The sequence below is a fragment of the Aotus nancymaae genome, unplaced genomic scaffold (genome assembly GCF_030222135.1).
Source record: "Aotus nancymaae isolate 86718 unplaced genomic scaffold, 86718_ANA_hifiasm-v0.15.2.pri h1tg000007l, whole genome shotgun sequence".
NCBI lineage: Eukaryota > Metazoa > Chordata > Mammalia > Primates > Aotidae > Aotus > Aotus nancymaae.
In genome coordinates, this window is record NW_026988418.1 from 49,653,967 (window position 1) to 49,672,500 (window position 18,534).

The 18,534-nt window shown below is 35.9% G+C and overlaps 1 protein-coding gene across 2 annotated transcripts in view; it reads right to left on the reverse strand.

The window, feature by feature from the left end:
• Positions 1 to 18,534, reverse strand: part of SELENOF (selenoprotein F) — a 46,304-nt gene that overhangs the window by 23,082 nt on the left and 4,688 nt on the right. For both annotated transcript variants that reach the window (XM_012464796.2, XM_012464795.2), the window contains exon 2: positions 13,080 to 13,247. In XM_012464796.2, coding sequence (XP_012320219.1) covers positions 13,080 to 13,247 — 168 coding nt within the window. The remainder of the gene's footprint in view (positions 1 to 13,079; positions 13,248 to 18,534) is intronic.

Genomic DNA, 18,534 nt, shown 5'->3' on the forward strand with positions numbered 1-18,534 from the left:
AAATATATGCTACTTATAAATAGTAGAAATTCTCTAGTGCATGAAGAAAGGACAAATGAAGTTAAAATTTGTAATTCCTTAATTTAACCAAGTTCCAACCTCAGTATTTTTACTTTTTAAAGTGACTAGCATACGAAATTGTTAATCTTCAAACATTTAGGGAAAAATATTATTATAAGAGAAAAATCAAAGAAGCAAGTCATATAATTTCTAATAGCAAGTTGGTAGAACTTTTAAAAAATATGAATTAGAGGGGTCTTACATGTACAGACAATCTAATTCTAGGCCATTATTGCATTAGGACTAGGGAAACATAAGAAATCATTAGGTAACTATGAGAATGATATACAAACTGCATCTTTTCCCTTTGGAGTCTACTTCCATGTAATTTATGACTGCCAGATTTTCCTAAACTTCTGATATGGTTCTCTGGGTTGGGGAAGCAGAAGCATCTAACTACCTCAGCTCTACCACTAACGTGCCTTAGTTGTAACAGGATTTTAAAATATGCTGATTTCCAATCTAGAAAGGTGATTTTTATTAATTAGTCTTCAGATAAATTCCAGCTTTGTGGTTAGTTGATGTTTTCCCAGTATAAATAAGAGCTACTCAACCTGTACTGAGATCAGTAAGGGCTTATAGTAAGGCTTTACATGTAGAAAAAGGCCACACTTTATTTTTGTAGCTATCTTTGTTATAACTAAAGTCCAACTAGTTGCTACAAAAATGTTCAAAAAGCTAGTCTATGCTGTTTCTTACAAGACAGCTAGATTCCAAAATAAGCTCATTTATAACACTGAACAAAGGTGACACCTGTTAATTACACAAATTTATTTTTTTAAAAAAGTGCAGTATTTGTTAACTTTTGTGGCATCACAATACCACCACCACCACTTCAAATTTATAAACCTGTCCAAGTCAGAAATACTCTACCACTTTCCAATACTAAGCATGTAAACTATTTTTGTTGGTAAGGATAACCGTGGCTCTAAAGAAACATGACCTTAAGAAAACCTTGATAAACTATTTAACTTGAGTCAAACTAAATATCAATTTTCACATGGCATGGTACAGCGAAGAGTTCAAGTTGTAAAATCAAACATGTATGCAGTCCGGTTCTGGCTCTACCACTCACAAGCAGCATGCCCCCTTGGGTAGGTCATTCACTGAGCTTCAGTTTACTGTTTGAACAAAAGGGTTATTACCTACCTTCCAGAGTTGCTATAAGAAGTTACAAAAAAAAAAAAAAAAAGCCTGGATTTTTTTAGATGCTCAATATATAACATCTTTTATTATACTAGTAGCACTTTCACAGTATTGGTTAAGTTCAAGTTGTGTACGTGAAGCCCATTTTTATGTCTAGTTAACAGAATTTTCAGTTCAAGGACTATCTGGGGATGTCATTCCTTGTTCGTCTGCCATGAAAATGCCCCCTCCACATTTTCTCAAGCTTTCAAATTCGAATTACCTTAGGGCAGTGTTCTCAACCTGATAGTAGATTAGAATTACCTGGAAATATTTTGAAAATTACTGAAATCTACCTCAGATAAACTAAATTAGGATATCTGGGGGCAAGATCCACGCATCAGTATTTTAATTACTACTATTACTACTTTAAAGCTCCCCAAATGATTGTAATGAGCAGGCAGGGAAAAGGAACGCTGCCTTGTACTATGTTATATTAATAGGGCAAAAACTGCAAAATGGTAAAACAGTAGGCTTTTTGCTCAACAGATTGACCCAATTAATCTGAAAAGGTAAACCATAACAGTATTGACTAAAGCAAGACAAATGGTACAATACTTTTTTTTTTCCCCATTCCTTATGAAGTACTGCCTATAGCCTTACATTTCCTCATTTTGGAAACCCTCTTATTTAAAATCAAAATGTTAGTATTAAAGCAATCCAACAGTACCAACAGAAAAAAACTTTAAGATATTTTAAAAACTGTAATTAAACTTGGTTTTTATCCTCCTAAAGTGCTGGTTTTGCTTATATTACATTTATATAATGGTTATATTAATATAACAGCATAATAATTATGAATACTATGTAGCAATATAAAGAAAATGCTGTTAGGTGAACAAAAGCAAAAATTTTAACTGCTGAAGAGAATTCATATCTGAGGAGTAACTACTTTATAGGTTTATCTACTGAAGGTTTGTCTTTAAATAAAATAGAGATTTAAAATAAGGAAGCATGGCTAGAGGATCACAAAAGCTGAGCACTGTTTTAGAGATTCCAATGAAAAATCAACTATGATACACTCAAATATAAATGAGTCACTTTTCCAAACACTAATAGTATCCAATGTAATTTAAAAAAATCAACTTTATTCCTTTCATTCAGCGGAAAAACACATCATATAGAAACTATTTTTAGCAAAATTTGGCCAGCAAATTCTCAGGGAAAATGTTATCACCTAAACCACGTTTAGTGATCTACTGGTGTTTTAAATTTGCTGTTCATCATCAAGTCTTTCCCATATTTTCTAATTAACTGACATTTTCATATCCACTTTGAGTGATGGCATTTTTGCTTAGAAACAATAGATTAGAAGTAAAAATTCAGTGTTATAATTTTAACAAACAAAGCTGGCAAATATAATTCTCCAATACTACACCTGAAATTAAACTACTTCTTATCTTGGAGTGCTTTTTACTAAATTCTGAAAAAATACAAAGCAATGAATTTATGCCTAAGGAAACTCAGTAAGTTTAAAACTTATTTTACTATACCATTAAAGTGTTATTCCTTTTTGTATCTTTAGTTTCTGCCTTGAGACTGAGAAGAAAAATTATAAACAAGCAAAGTAACATCTACCTTAATTTAAACTAGGCTCTCCAGTTGCTAAGAAAGAATACACTGGAGGAATCTTTTCATAAAGATACAATATTGAACTAAAAAGCTCAATTAAAATACACAAAAAAAACCCTAAAAATGAAAATGACATCACTGGATTCTGTATCAGCCAATTCTAAATATGAAACCTGAGGGAAAAAGGATTAGGTTTCTTTCAGTACTGTGATGACAAACATGAGTTCTATATACACCTAATAGAATGTACATATACACCTAAAACAAGGGGTAAGACTGTAATGTGAGACTTTTCACTGGGAAAAAAATATACACCCCATCCCCATCCCATGAATATTTTAGCTACAAGTATGAATGATCCAGGGTCATCACTTGGGAACAGTGCATTCAATTCTGCCAATATTTAGGAAATATGGCATGATGAAAAAAAAGTAACTTGAGAAAATGAGAATGTGGCCACTATATTTTCTGAGATCCAAGTATCCAAAGAATTGGTAAAAATGACTCAAAGTGGCCAGGCGCTGTGGCTCACGCTTGTGATCCCAGCACTCTGGGAGGCTAAAGTGGGCGGATCACCTGAGGTCAGGAATTCGAGACCAGCCTGGCTAACATGGTGAAATCTTGCCTCTACAAAAATACAAAAATTAGCCAGGTATGATGGTGGGTGCCTGTAATCCCAGCTACTGGGCAGGCTGAGGTGGGAGAATCACTTGAACCCGGGAAATGGAGGTTGCAGTGAGCTGAGATCATGCTACTATACTCCAGCCTGGGCAACAGTGCAGGACTCTGCCTCAAAAAAAAAAAAAGACTCAAAACTTGAAAACTTGAATTTCATAATATGAGTTTTTTAATGAAACCAAATAGCCCTTTGGTAATACTAAAAGTATTTTAGAAAATGGAAAACTGAACATGAAGGTGTTAACAATATATGGAAGCAAGGCTGCCTTTCAGAAGAAATCATTTTTAAAAAAATTTTTTGTAGAGATGGGGTCTTGCTATGTTGCCCAGGTTGGTATCAAACTCCTGGACAAAAGTGATCTTCCTGCCTTGGCCTCCCAAAGTGTTGGGATTACAGGTGTGAGCCACTGTGCCCTGGCAGAAGAAATAATTTCTTTGCATTACTGCTGGCATTACCCCTCCAATACTGAGCAACCACTATTTGTTACAAAAAGAGATTAGTTATGATCATCTTTAAGAAAGATTATAAATATTTGAAACAACAACAAAACTGCTAGAACAAATTAAATTATGGTATCTCCCTATAGATAGTAATCACCTAATATATTTGAACTTTAAAAAGATACAAAACTAAAGCTATAATAATCCAAGAGTTTCAATATTATACAAAATTTAAGAGCAGCAATATAAAACAAGAAAAAAAAAAGGCTGTTCCACACTTTTTAAATTTTTGCTTTACTCTGTCAATATATTATTTTAGAATTCATTACGGCAGCCAAATAAAATTCATGGCCTTTTAAATTAAAACTTTCTTTTTCAAAAAGAAAACTATTGGCTGGGCACAGTGGCTCATGCCTGTAATCCCAGCACTCTGGGAGGCCAAGGCAGGTGGATCATGAGGTCAGGAGTTCAAGACCAGCCTGGCCAACATGATGAAACCCCGTCTCCACTAAAAAATTAGCTGGGTATGGTAGCATGTGCCTGTAATCCCAGCTACTCAGGGGGCTGAAACAGAAGAATCATTTGAACCCAGTAGGCGGAAGTAGCAGTGAACTGAGATCAAGCCACTGCACTCCAGTTTGGGTGACAGAGCAAGAGTCCATTTCAAAAAAAAAAAAAAAGAAAACTATTTATGGCTAAGGGGTATGTTTTATTAAAAGTTATTCTTGGCTGGACACTGTTGCTCACACCTATAATCTCAGCACTTTGGGAGGCTGAGGCAGGAGGATCACAAGGTCAGGAGTTTGAGACCAGCCTGGCCAACATGGTGAAACGCTGTCTCTGCTAAAGAAAATACCAAAAATTAGCCAGGCATGGTGGTGTGTGCCTGTAATCCCAGCTACTCGGGAGGCTGAGGCAGACAAATTGCTTGAACCCAGGAGATGGAGGTTGCAGTGAGTGGATATCGCACCACTGCACTCCAGCCTGGGCAATCAAGCAAGACTTTATCTCAGAAAAAAAAAAAAAAGTTACTTTCTATTGCTGCCCCTTCTCCCATCCGTTATTGCCTTCATGGGCTATCTTGTAACTAGCTGGTCTCTTGTAGCTCTCTTGTGTTAGGGTTATCAGTTTTTCATATAAGAAACACTGGGAAGCATCCCCATCTATCCCTTTTCTCTCCAATTCAGTCCAATAAATCCACTGAAATAAATTTATTGCCTAAATTTATTTTAAATCTGTCCCTTTCCATTTTCACTGAGAATGTATTGGCTTAAGCCTTTGTATCTTGCCTCTGGAAAATGGCAATTTTATTTTTCTGCCAACAGTATTCTCCTCTGCCCTATCAAGTATCGTTCACACAAAAGTCATTAAAATACAAATTTGATGCCAGTTTACTTTTTGTAGTCCTTTAATTTTGTCTCCTGCAACTTCTTATGAAGGTATATAATGCCCTCTATTATTTAGCGCCCGCTTACCTAATCATCATCATCTCTCATCATAATCCAGCTGACTCATCTTAGATGGCCATATTCTCATGCTTCTGTGCCTTTCCACTAACTTTTCGTTTTGCAAGAGAAAAGGCCTTCTCTCAACCATTTTCCAACTTACTCTAAGCATCAATGCCTATATAAGCAAGTCGTGATATTTACCTGACCTGTCAAATAGTTATGCCTTCCTTCTAAGAGCTTTCATAGCATATATACATGTTTTGTTTATAACACATACCTCATTGAATTCTTTTAAGAAATCAATCCATGTGGAAATAATAAAAAACAGTATAAAAGGGTTATAAGAAGTAAAAATGTTCCCCCGCCTTCTACCCTCCATTAGTAACTCTTTCTTTTTTCTTTTGGAGACAGAGCCTTGCTCTGTCACCCAAGCTGGAGTGAAGTGGCGTGACCATAGATCACTGCAGCCTCGACCTCCTGGGCTCAAGTGATCCTCCAGTGGCCTCGGCCTCCCAGATAGCTAGGACCACAGGTGTATGTCATCACACTCAGCTCTCTCTTTTTAAAAATTTTTTTGTAGAGATGGAGGTCTTGTTCTTGCCACTTTGCCCAGGCTGGTCTCAAACTCCTGGACTCAAGTGATCCTCTCGCCTACACCTTCTAAAGTGTTGGGATTACAGGCGAAAGCCTTCATGCCTCGCCACTCATTAACATTTAAACTGTTTTTAGTTCTGTTGGTCCCTTCCATAAAGATTAATATGGTTGTATCTATAGTTCATGAGACACCAACTTTAAGAGATCTATTAATTCCCCTTTCCTTCCAACTTTATTTTATTTTTAATTCTTTTAGTGGTTAACTTTGTAACATTAGATACTACGTTTTTGTCCAACAAATAGAATATCATACCAACTGTGTTCTTGCAGTCCAGTTTCCATGCCTATTTTTTCTACTCTTTGAAGACAAGGAGTCTTATTTTGACATTCTTTGATCTTATCACAGGAAGAAATATTCAGTGTATAAACGGAAAGTTTATTTTGATTCTGAGGTGGGCATGTGTAGGAAATGTAGTTGTTTAAGGCAGTCAGAATTACTTTAGGGGTTTATTTTCGTTTTGAGAATTACAATCTGCAAATGTAGCAGAAAGTTGTAGTATGTTTAGATAGAATATGATCCTAATTTAAAATTATGCAAAAGAACTGACTGTATTTTTTTCATATTAAAATCAGATATAAAAATTTTTTAAATAATATTTTTCTTTCAATTGAATAACTTCACAAAATACACTTTCAAATTTTTGTTATACAGACACATGAAACATATATTGATGGCCACTTAATTCACTGTTTGACCTTAGGTAAGATCTCTATGCCTGAGACTCAACTATGAAATAAAGATAATAATGGTATTTACTGAGTTGTTGCGAGGTTCTATAAATTTATTCATTTAAAGTGCTTGGAACAGTACCTTCAGATAATAACAACTTAATGAATGTTAGTGGTTATTATTAAGTAAACGTTTATGTTATTATTTAGCTTTTTTTTTTTCTGGGAGATGGAGTGCTGGGATTACAGGCATAAGCCACTGCACCTGGACTATGTTATTTAGCATTACTGCTACTCAGGAGTCTTAGCAATTCTTACATTGAATTTGAACTGTTGCCAAACATTATTCGTATGTTTTAAAAAAGCTTCTTTGTGAATAATACTTTTATATTATAATTAGAGTAACATGTTAAAGACTTAAGATTTTTGTTTGCTTTGAAGGTATCAGTCTATGTACTGATGCTTACAGACACACGACAAAAGTGAAGCTATTTTAAGCAACTGTGAAATTTCTTTAGCGACTACAATTTCACGCACAGTTAGCTTAACCTCCATTTCATCCTTCTATGTTTTACACATCAATAGCATTCTCTTTCTGACAGCCTGAAGCTTAAAAGTTGCCATTGTCTTGAATAATGCTGTTTAAGCTGACTTCTGAATTCCTCTGCAACTGGTTACACAGTAACCATGCAAATTGATATCAACTAAATGTTTTGATGCTCTTCTATCTGAATTAAGAAAAAGTATGTGATTTATATAAAATGTTGTCTGGTTGGGCCTTAAATAAAGCCCAATTTGGGAACATATTCTTGAAAAACATCGAGTAACAGGAGGCATTAAAGTCTGTGGTAAACTGAAAAATAAGAATTTGATAATTTTAAATAAAAACCAGTAACGGAATTCTATTATCATTAAATACAAATAGCAAAAGGGGACTTCAGAAAGCCAGTCTAATGTTTTATATGGAACCCATTCAACTTCTTAAAGTAACTCTGTGAAGCAGGTCTTACTATTAACATTTCAAGATAAGAGGTAAAACAGTATAGAGGTTTAAAAACTTGGAGCTCTAGAATCAAACAAACCTGAGATGAAACCAGGTTTTGACATCTAATTGCCAGCTAACCACAGGCAGATTATACCCTAGTTTCCTTTTCTGTTAAATAGGGATAATGTATTTACAATATAGGGTTGTTGTGAGAATGAAATAGAGAATGTAGATAAAACACTTAGCATATAACCAGTTTAAAATAAACACTAAGGTAAAGCAATGTAATTACTATGACAAAATTGAAGATTCTAGAGTAAATTGCTAGCTCAAAGTCATGAAGTCAGTAAGTAAAGAAGCTGAGATGAAAATTAAACTGAACAACTCTTATAAAAAGGAGAAAGAAACTTCCAATGAAGTATACCTGTTAATTTTACCTCTGTACTGTCTCTGGCCTATTGGAGTGAATGCAAATATCAAGGCAGAGTGTAATACACATAAAAAAATAATGCTACTATATAAAGCAGGTGACTTAAAATTAGTCCAGTTCCAACTAGATAACAGAGTGGGAAGTGGAGGGCATCCAACTACATTCATAAATTTGTTATACACTGTTAGGTCTACTTATTCAATTCTAGTATAATAGATTAATATTGAAGATAAGTATTATTATTTAACCTATTATCTGAAAAGTAGATCTTTAAGTGAAAATAAAAGCCTTTTATGAAATCCCTGACCTGTTAAATTATTTGCCAGAAAAAGTAATGGCATGAATTGGTGATCTGCAGCCTACACTTCTACTGGTATTTTGTGAGGGGATCAAGATGTTCTAAAACTCAAATATAAGAAATCTCTTCTCAATGTGGAGTTTTGTTTTTTTAAAATATTACTTTTAAGCTTTTCTTTTCCCAGTTTTTCTTAAGCCTCTGAAATCTGATACCAGGTGGTAGATTACATATATAAATAAGTAACAAAGGAATGTTAGTAGAAAAATCTGAAATAATTGTGATTAGTTTGACAGCTTGGTTTTTTCACATATTATTTTTACATTACAAACATATAGCTTAATTTATTTTCTACTATAATATTACCGCTGATTTCAAAAATATCATGGTTTCCTCCTGATCTGTCATCTGAATAGTGAAAACCAATAAATAATATATTTTATTCTAAACTGACTTTAAAATATGAGTCTCCTTCAATTTTCTGATTAGGTTTGTCATAGAAAATTGAGTTTCACCCTGACAACTGGGTTGGTTTATGCTTATAATCCCAGTGATTTGGGAGGCCACTGGGGGAGGACAGCTTGAGGCCAGTAGTTCAAGACCAGCTTGGGCAACACGGTGAGACCTTGTCTCTACAAAAACAGAAAATTAGCTGGGGGCTATGATGCATGTCAATAATCCCAGCTACTTGGGAGGCTGAGGTGGGAGCATCACCAGAGGCCTGGAGTTGGAGGGTGCTGTGAACTATGACTGCACCACCACATTCCAGCCTGGCGACAGGCTCTTTCTTTCTTTCTTTTGAGATGGAGTCACTCTATTGCCAGGCTGGAGTGCAGTGGTGCGATCTCAGCTCACTGTAACATCTACCTCCCAGGTTCAAGTGATTCCCCTGCCTCAGCCTCCCGAGTTGCTGGAACTATAGGCACCCACCAGCACACCTGGCTAATTTTTGTATTTTTAGTAGAGATGGGGTTTCACCATACTGGCCAGGCTGGTCTCAAACTCCTGACTTGTGATCTACCTGTCTCAGCCTCCCAAAGTGCTGGGATTACAGGTGTGAGCCACCGCACCTGGCAAGGCTGATCCAAGAAAGAAAAAGAAAGAAAGAAAGAAAAGAAAGAAAAGAAAGAAAGAAAAAAAGAAAGAAAGAAAATTAAGCTCCACTTTAATAATGGTCTTGAGAATTCTTTTTTATTAGCACAATCTTTTTTCCTCCAAATGCAATCTTTCATACGTTTTAAAGTGATCAAAATGGCACATTTAAGAAGTGGAAAATTTGTAGTATTTTCCTCATTAAAATGTGTCAGTTGAAAGGATAAAAATTTAAAAGTAGAATTGGTTGATAGAATTTATTTCTGTGTTTTGTTTCATATAAGTAGTTGTAAATAGCAAAAATTTTAATACTACTTATTCTGTAATAAGATAGTTCCTCTTGATTCAACTAATCCAGGAACTTGAAAGAGGCATAATAGAAAATATTGCTCCAGCCGGGCACGGTGGCTCACGCCTATAATCCCAGCACTTTGGGAGGCCAAGGCGGGTGGATCACGAGGTCAAGCGATCGAGACCATCCTGGTCAACATGGTGAAACCCCGTCTCTACTAAAAATACAAAAAAATTAGCTGGGCATGGTGGCGCATGCCTGTAGTCCCAGCTACTCGGGAGGCTGAGGCAGGAGAATTGCTTGAACCCAGGAGGCAGAGGTTGCGGTGAGCCGAGATCGCGCCATTGCACTCCAGCCTGGGTAACAAGAGCAAAACTCCATCTCAAAAAAAAAAAAAAAAAAAAAAAAAAGAAAGAAAATATTGCTCCAAATTTTTATCATTGGCAAATCTAATAGTTTATATTTCGTATCTATTTTCTTTTACCCTACTTTATCAATAGCAATTATTATCATGCTATTCTGAATTCTCCAAATTTTCTATTCTTTCAGAATAAATGCAAAAGTCTAAAATGCTAAAACCAATTAAATCAAAATATTTTGGAGGAAGAAAGAAAAAACTACAAGGAACTTGGGAAACCAAGATCTAAAAAAGAAAAGGTACTAACTAAAGAAATAGGGGGATACATGCCATGGGTGGTGGCTCACGTCTGTAATCCCAGCACTTTGGGAGGCCAAGGGGAGTGGATCACCTGAGGTCAGGAGTTCCAAACCAGCCTGGCCAACAAGGTGAAACCCCGTCTTTACTAAAAATACAAAAACTAGCTGGGTGTGGTGGCAGGTTCCTGTAATTCCAGCTGCTCGGGAGGCTGAGGGAGGACAACTGCTTGAACCCAGGAGGTTGAAGTGAAATGATATCGCATTTTTGCACTCCAGCGTAGGCAACAAGAGTGAAACTAAAAAAAACGAAAAAAAGGGAGTCGGGGGGATATAGTTAGGGAGAAATACAAAAGTTCTAAAGTAATGTCTGAAAGCAGCTGAAATCATTGTTATTAAGATAAGAACCTTTAGTAAGGAAATAATAAAAAAGCATCTAGCAGCTATAAGTTCAAGTTCACAGAATTTGAAAGATTATAAAAAGATGAGAAAAATAACCCACTTATTTAACTCACTGAAATACTACTCTTAATCTTATATATCTTAGAAAATAGTAAATAGTTCAAAAATTCTAACAAAAAAATATTTATGTGTATCCCAAGAAAATCCCAGGAAACAATTTTAACCTTATTGTCATGTTTACTTTTGAAAAATATCTATTAAGGTTAGTGGTCAAATTGGAATCACTAAAAAGTTGTGCTAAATAATTAACATCATCTCTTTTTAGATAGATTTGGGATGCTTATGGCATCCTTGTAAGTAAAATGTAGAAATGAGAGATCTATATTTGTAGTTAGATAATTATAACCAAAGAGTGTTACCAATGGATAACTGCCAACATGGAGACAAGTTTCCTTATTCTTTCAGTTTTTAAAAATATATTTCAGGATATGAGTGAAATATATGAAAAAGATATTTATCAAGTAGCTACAAAGTTAAGTATATACTCAACATAGCTTTTTAAAAAAGTCAACTTTTCCAACTTGTTCTTAGTAAAAACAGCCTTAATCAAGGGCAAGAACTTACGAAATACTGTGTGCTAAAGGCTGGAGATCCATAAACATTAAAAAAATCAAAGAGCAGGCTGGGTGCAGTGATTCACACCTGTAATCTCAGCATTTTGGGAGGCACCAAGGCGGTGGATCACTTGAGGTCAGGCATTTGAGACCAGCTTGGCAAACATGATGAAACCCTGTCTCTACTAAAAATACAAAAAATTAGCTGGGCTCGGTGGTGGGCACCTGTAATCCCAGCTACTCAGGAGGCTGAGGCAGGAGAATCACTTGAACCTGGGAAGTGGAGGTGGCAGTGAGCCAAGATGGTGCCATTATATTCCAGCCTGGGCAACAAGAGCGAAACTTCTTCTCAAGAAAAAAAAAAAATCGAAGAGCATTCTTTCTTGGGAGAGAAAGAAAAGCAAAACAATTGGTACAACATAGTATGAATCAAAGTACTTACTGTTAAAAATAAACCTTTACTACCAATAATAATAACATCGTTATGTTTGAAAGCTTTACAAATCATAATACTTCAAACAAAATTCAGCATGTACAAGTCAAAGACGGTATTAGAAGGAAACAACAGAAATACGCTAACATTCTTTCCTTACCACAAACTGAATTTGTGTTTACCCAATTAAAACTAAATGCTAATTTAGTTTTAATTGGGTAAACACAAATGATCTTTCCAGTCTAATTTATAATTTAAATAGATTTAAGGGTTTTGATGAAAATATTTAAAAAATAATCAAATTCGGCCAGGCGCAGTGGCTCACACCTGTGATCTCAGCACTTTGGGAGGCCAAGGTGGGCAGATCACGAGGTCAAGAGATCCAGACCATCCTGGCCAACATGGTGAAACCCTGTCTCTACTAAAAAAATACAAAAATTAGCTGGGTGTGGTGGCGTGCACCTGTAGTCCCAGCTACTCAGGAGGCTGAGGCAGGAGAACTGCTTGAACCTGGGAGGCAGAGGTTGCAGTCAGCCAAGATCACGCCACTGCACTCCAGCCTGGCACCTGGCGACAGAGCAAGACTCTGTCTCAAAAAAAAAAAGAAAAAAAGAAAAAGATAATCAAATTCACTATTAATTTGCTTAAACAGCAGGTTTTAAAACAGGTTTACCTGGAGAGATTGAACTACCTATAGTTGGCTCTGTTTTCAGATGTAAAAGGTAAAGTTAGGTGTCTCAAATTACTAGCAATAGGTGTGTAGACTAAGGGTCCATATTCCTTTTAACTAGATTTAATGTTACAATTAAGTGCCAGGTATTATGTGCTTTGCTTTCAAGTTTCATCCAACACTGGGTTCTTACTATAAATGAACAAAAGCACCTATTAATTATTCTTTGGCTTCATTTGGCCAGAAGTTAGGAAGACTGGAGAACGACAGGATCCAAGCATGTTATAGGGAGTCTACTTCTCCTTTGCTTGATCATCATGATGGAATGGGATCCTGATTTTCCTTCATATTTGCTTTGCTTGATCTAATAGACCAGACAAGAAATCAATTGAGTTTTACTAGAAAATGTAAAAGCTAGAGATTTCTTTACACTTGATTAAGCAACTTACATTTACCTTATCTCAACTAACCCATCAAATGGAAGGAATATACTAGAAAACAGTACCTTTTTGGTTTCAAATTGTGCTTCCTCCTGACAGCATCCTCTGCAATCAGGATCCAGCTGAAGCAGGCTGAACTGTCCGAGAAGATCACAAGAGCTGCAGAGCAAGTTGCTAGAGAAGCCTAACTCTCTGCATGCCTCGGATGAAAATTCTGCCCCAAAAGCAGACACCTGAAAATAAAAAATGGGAAAAACACAATTTCATATATATATTACAAAGCTTCCCAAAAAGAGAACATGGGGTTGTCAAAAACTAACACACTGAAGATGAGTTATATTTATCATCTTTCGGCCTAGCTAAAATAGGGATTAACAAAAAAAGATACATCATTGTTCATCATGTTTATTATTACTTAAGTATTCTCTTAAAGATTTGTTGTTTTTAGGCCGGGCGCGGTGGCTCAAGCCTGTAATCCCAGCACTTTGGGAGGCCGAGGCGGGTGAATCACGAGGTCAAGAGATCGAGACCATCCTGGTCAACATGGTGAAACCCCGTCTCTACTAATACAAAAAATTAGCTGGGCACGGTGGCGTGTGCCTGTAATCCCAGCTACTCAGGAGGCTGAGGCAGGAGAATTGCCTGAACCCAGGAGGCGGAGGTTGCGGTGAGCCGAGATCGCGCCATTGCACTCCAGCCTGGGTATCAAGAGCGAAACTCCGCCTCAAAAAAAAAAAAAAAAAAAAAAAAAAAAAAAAAGATTTGTTGTTTTTAAAAAGGAATTTCCTATAAGAAAACATAATTTTCATTTCCAGAACTCAACATCTGTTCATATGGGTCTATGGAATAAGATTAACTGTGGCATTTATCTACAGTCACATCCAGCAGAGGAAGGACAAAAGGGGATAGTGTAGGCAAGAGCATGCCAGAATTCGAACTCTTGGTTTTAGGTAGGTAATAATGCTATAACTTACAAGATGTGTGACCCTGGACAAACAATCCTCCCTAAGCTTTAATTTCCTCACTCATAAAGTAAGAGGTAATACTTCCTACATAAAATAGATTGCTATGGTTACTTTACATAAATCATCACATTTAATCAGAGATGATTTAATCAATCAGAAAGGCTGACAAAAGCAGACTTTCAACAATGTTCTCTTCCCTCATCCATTCTTTTTTACATATCAGTGAATGTGGTATAACCTCCATTTGTCAAAGGTCAATCCTTCTTCTTCCTCTTTGGATTTTATCTTCTCTATCTCCACAGATACTTCATTTCATCAATACCTCAACCCTTTGGTATAGTTAAGCCCTATGGTCCTCTAACTGCTCTTCCCATATTCTGTCATTTCTGAATTATTACTATTGCTTTGTTTCTATTATTTTTATTTTTTCGTAACTCCCCAAACTCATTAATATAGCCTGGTTTCTGCTCCTGCTACTTCACAAAATTTGCCCAAAATTACCAAATGCAAAGGCATTCAAAACTGCTTCGCTTCAACTACCCCGTCCAAAGGCTTGTCCTCCTCTTCTTTTCTCTTCTACACATCTCTTAAATGCTGCTGTTTCCCACAGTTCGGTTTTTGGCTCTCTCTTAGCTTTACATGCCTTCTATTTATGATTGCATCTTTATCCATGGCCTCAGATACCCATTTATTGAACACTCTCAAATATTTTTCTTGACTGTCAGGATTCCAAAGCGAACAGTCCACTCGACATCTTATTTAGGTGTTGAATACACACTGCAAAACAGTGAAACTTATTTTTCTCCTTAAATCTATTCTTCCTTAGGTATTCAGTATCTTAGTAAAACGGCACCATTTCCCTGACAAGCTAGTTGCCCAGGTCAGTCATCCTACTGACTTACACTACATACTCTTCATCATTCTCATAACCAATTAATACATTTTCATAATTCTCTTGAAGAGCTCTCAAATCTTTTTCTGCCTCAGTGGCTTAAATGTTCACTGTCAATGCTACTTTCCAGCTATAAGGAATTCCTATAAGTACCTTGAAGTATAAAAGTCCTACTCAAACACACTTTTGCTCATAGTATCCCTTATACCTAAGGTTCCGTTTCTACTTCTTCACCTTGTTATCCCCTGCTTATTTTCAAGAACCTGATCAGTATTGGTCTTCTAGGAAGCTTTCTCTGACAAAATAAATCTCAATCTTTAGTCACAGTACTTTTCTTCAAGAAAGTTGTGCCCAGTTGAAAAACACTACCATTCATGATACTGAACTATGTAAATCTGACTCCTCAACAATACTATGAACTCTTCTGAGGGCAAGCATGAAGTTGTTTCTCTGTCTTTCCCTCACTGGTGACAGTTTTCATATATCTTTTCAATAAATAAATTGGTCAAAACCACAACTTCAAGTAGGGAAAATTTCAAATTGACTGCAACTGATTATCTTCTAGACCAAGGGTCTGCAAACTTTATGCAAAGGGCCAGATAATTATGTTAGGCTTTGGTGGCTATATGGTTTCTATACAACTATTCAACTCAGCTACTGTAGTACAAAAAGCAGTCACAGATAACACATGAATGAACGAATGAGTGTGCCTGTGTTCCAATAAAACTTTGTTTTATTTTGTTATTTATGTTAATTTGTTCTACAAAAACAGGGTTGACTGAATTTGGCCCACCAGCTGCAGTGTGTCAATCTTCTTCTAAACTCATCAGGTAGATTAACGTACAGTGGCATTTCCCAATGAAAAAAATGTAAGTACTTGTTGGCATTTTCACTCAAAATGCTGACTTGACATTTTATACATCTTTAACCCTATCTCTGTAATAATGTCATATGAATATATTTTCCAAAACAGATGAACCATCCCAGCCTAGTGGGAGGGATCTGTGACTTTGTTGGTTAATTTGTGTGGTTCATCTCTCTAGTTTAACTGTAAGACACCTGCTACCATACTAGCATTTTGGGTAATGTCTCCATTAGTAAAGTGATCTGCCTCATCTATTTCACAGGTTAATTTGAAAATCAATTATAACAACGAGCAGACTGTATTTTCCAAAGACAACACAATCAATATGTATCAAAGGCGGCATCAATATGTACATATCATTTCACATGGTCTTAAAATGTGAATGTTAGTCCTCTGCTGAGAAGTGGGGTCTGTGTTCCCTCCCCTTGAATCTGGGCAGGGGCCATGACTGTTCTGACCAACAGAGTTTAAAAGAAGTTATGTGATTATGAGCGTAGGTCATAAAAGAGCAAACAGCCTCTGCCTGACTAGTATTCTTTCTTTCTAGGAACATCAACTTTGGAACTTAGTCAATCTGCTGTAAAGAAGTCTGTAACAGAGAGACAACATGGAAAGGCCCATGTAGAGAGCAACTGAAAACTCCAGCTGACAACCAGTATCAACTGCTAGCTATGTGAGTAAACCACCTTCAGATTTCAGGCCCCAGTGTTTCAACTGAGGTCTGAGACACCAAAGAACAGACAAGCCATCCCTGCTGTGCCCTGTCAGAATTACTGACTCACAGAATTTGAAAGCAGAATAAACAATTGTTTTATACCACTAAATTTTAGGGTAATTCTATTTTGCAGCCATAGTTACTGAAAGAGGCAATAAGAGTAAAATCACTTTGAAAATCGTGAATTCCTTACCAAATGTAAAAAACTGTTACCAAAACCTGTAAAATAACCTCAAACGAATAATCATGCAATCATACTATTTGGTTTTATTCTGGCATTTATGGAGCACCTCCTGACAAGTAGCATGATTATGCAAAACACTATGTATTTCAAAGTCTTAACACATCTAGATTCAAATGCCATCACAGAGCAACCTTATTTCTAAACAGGGAGTATTATCATTTATCTCATGGAGTTTTGAGGATTAAAGAAGAAACTGAACAGAAAGCATCTAGCATCCTGCCCAGTATACAGTAAGTATTTAACACATGTTGGTATTAGGCTCACCTTCCACTGAAAGCTTAAAAATTACAAAACACTGTATAAATGATTTATCACTATACTAGACATGAGATAAAAGGTAAGTATGGGAGACACAAGGTATTGAGTTTTTTAAGTAAACTACTTTTTTTTTCTAGCTGTTCTTTCACTGGTTTTGCAGACTTAAGGCGCTGAATTTCAGGCTTTGAATTTAAAGACATCAGAACATATTTTTAAGTATCTCACAGATAAATGCTAAACAATATACAAGAGTCTGATATTATTCCTGCAATCTTTTTATTGCTAAAAGTAACTGGCATTTAAATCTGTACATTAAGACCAATTATTAAATTTTAGATTAAACAGCCACACTTGTAAGAAAGATACAGAGTCTAAGGACAGGGCTCCTGGCTAGGATAACCAGTTAGCTTTCTCCATTTCAAAGCAAAATTGACAAATTAAGAGGCTCTATTCCCTCCTTCTCCATGCATTACTCATTGTTCTATTTTTCTAATATTAATGAGTTCCTTCCAGATGAGAGTTGGCAGCAAAGAAATTGGATTAACTCTACTATACCATTACATTAGAAATCCGATATAGCTATACATTTTGTCACACTTACACCTACACATATTAGTTGTCTCTTCACTGGTCTTTGTAACTCTCATGAAACTCATAGGTTTCTCATGTAATTCTGAACAAACTTCAAATATGAGACAAAAGCAAATAGATGGGATTACAGAATGAACTCCATGAAAATGAATACCAGAAACATGGCCATTACAGAAAGCTCTTATAAAACATAAGATATTTTGTTAAGTACATTATTATTCCATCTAATCTAACCACCTTGTGAAACAGGTAGTATTATCACCATTTTATAAAGAAAGAAACAGGTTTAGGATAGTTAAGGTAATTTGCCTAAGACCACACAGGAAATCTGAGATGGGAGCTAAGATTCTAATCCTGGCCTGCTCTTTATACCCCTAAGCACTGTTACTGACTACCATATTTCACAGAATCCATGATACACCATTATTGTGTGTACCACTAATAACAAAAGCACCAACAATTATAACTGTGTGATCCATAAGACCTAGTGGGATAGTAACCTGTGAAGAAATGCGGTAAGGGGTATCTCAGAAAGAATGATACACAATATCATTCTATACGGTTTTTTAGTGTAGTGCCTTTTCAAATGAGAAAATACTACATATGAAGAATGAAGGATTGAATATCACTTAGTTCTGGGGAGTGTTAGTAAACATCTCCCTTAGACTGTACTAAAATACCACTTTTCTAATGTTTAGCATACTCAATGTATTTTCATATTAAATCACTTTATATCCAGTTGTTATATCATTGAAATGTTGATAAACATGCATTGTTATTAACTTGAAATTAGAGCTATTCAAGGGAGTGGACAGTGATAAAAACTCAACTCGTCTAGTCCTAGAAACTAAGAGGTATAAATGAACAAAATATGAGCAAAGTCCTAGTGAGAGTTTTATCCATACCAGTATCTCAATCTCAAACTGTCAAGAAATTGTTCCCTCATCCTTTTAATTTCTATGTGCGGTTCCAAAGATATCACTGCTGTTA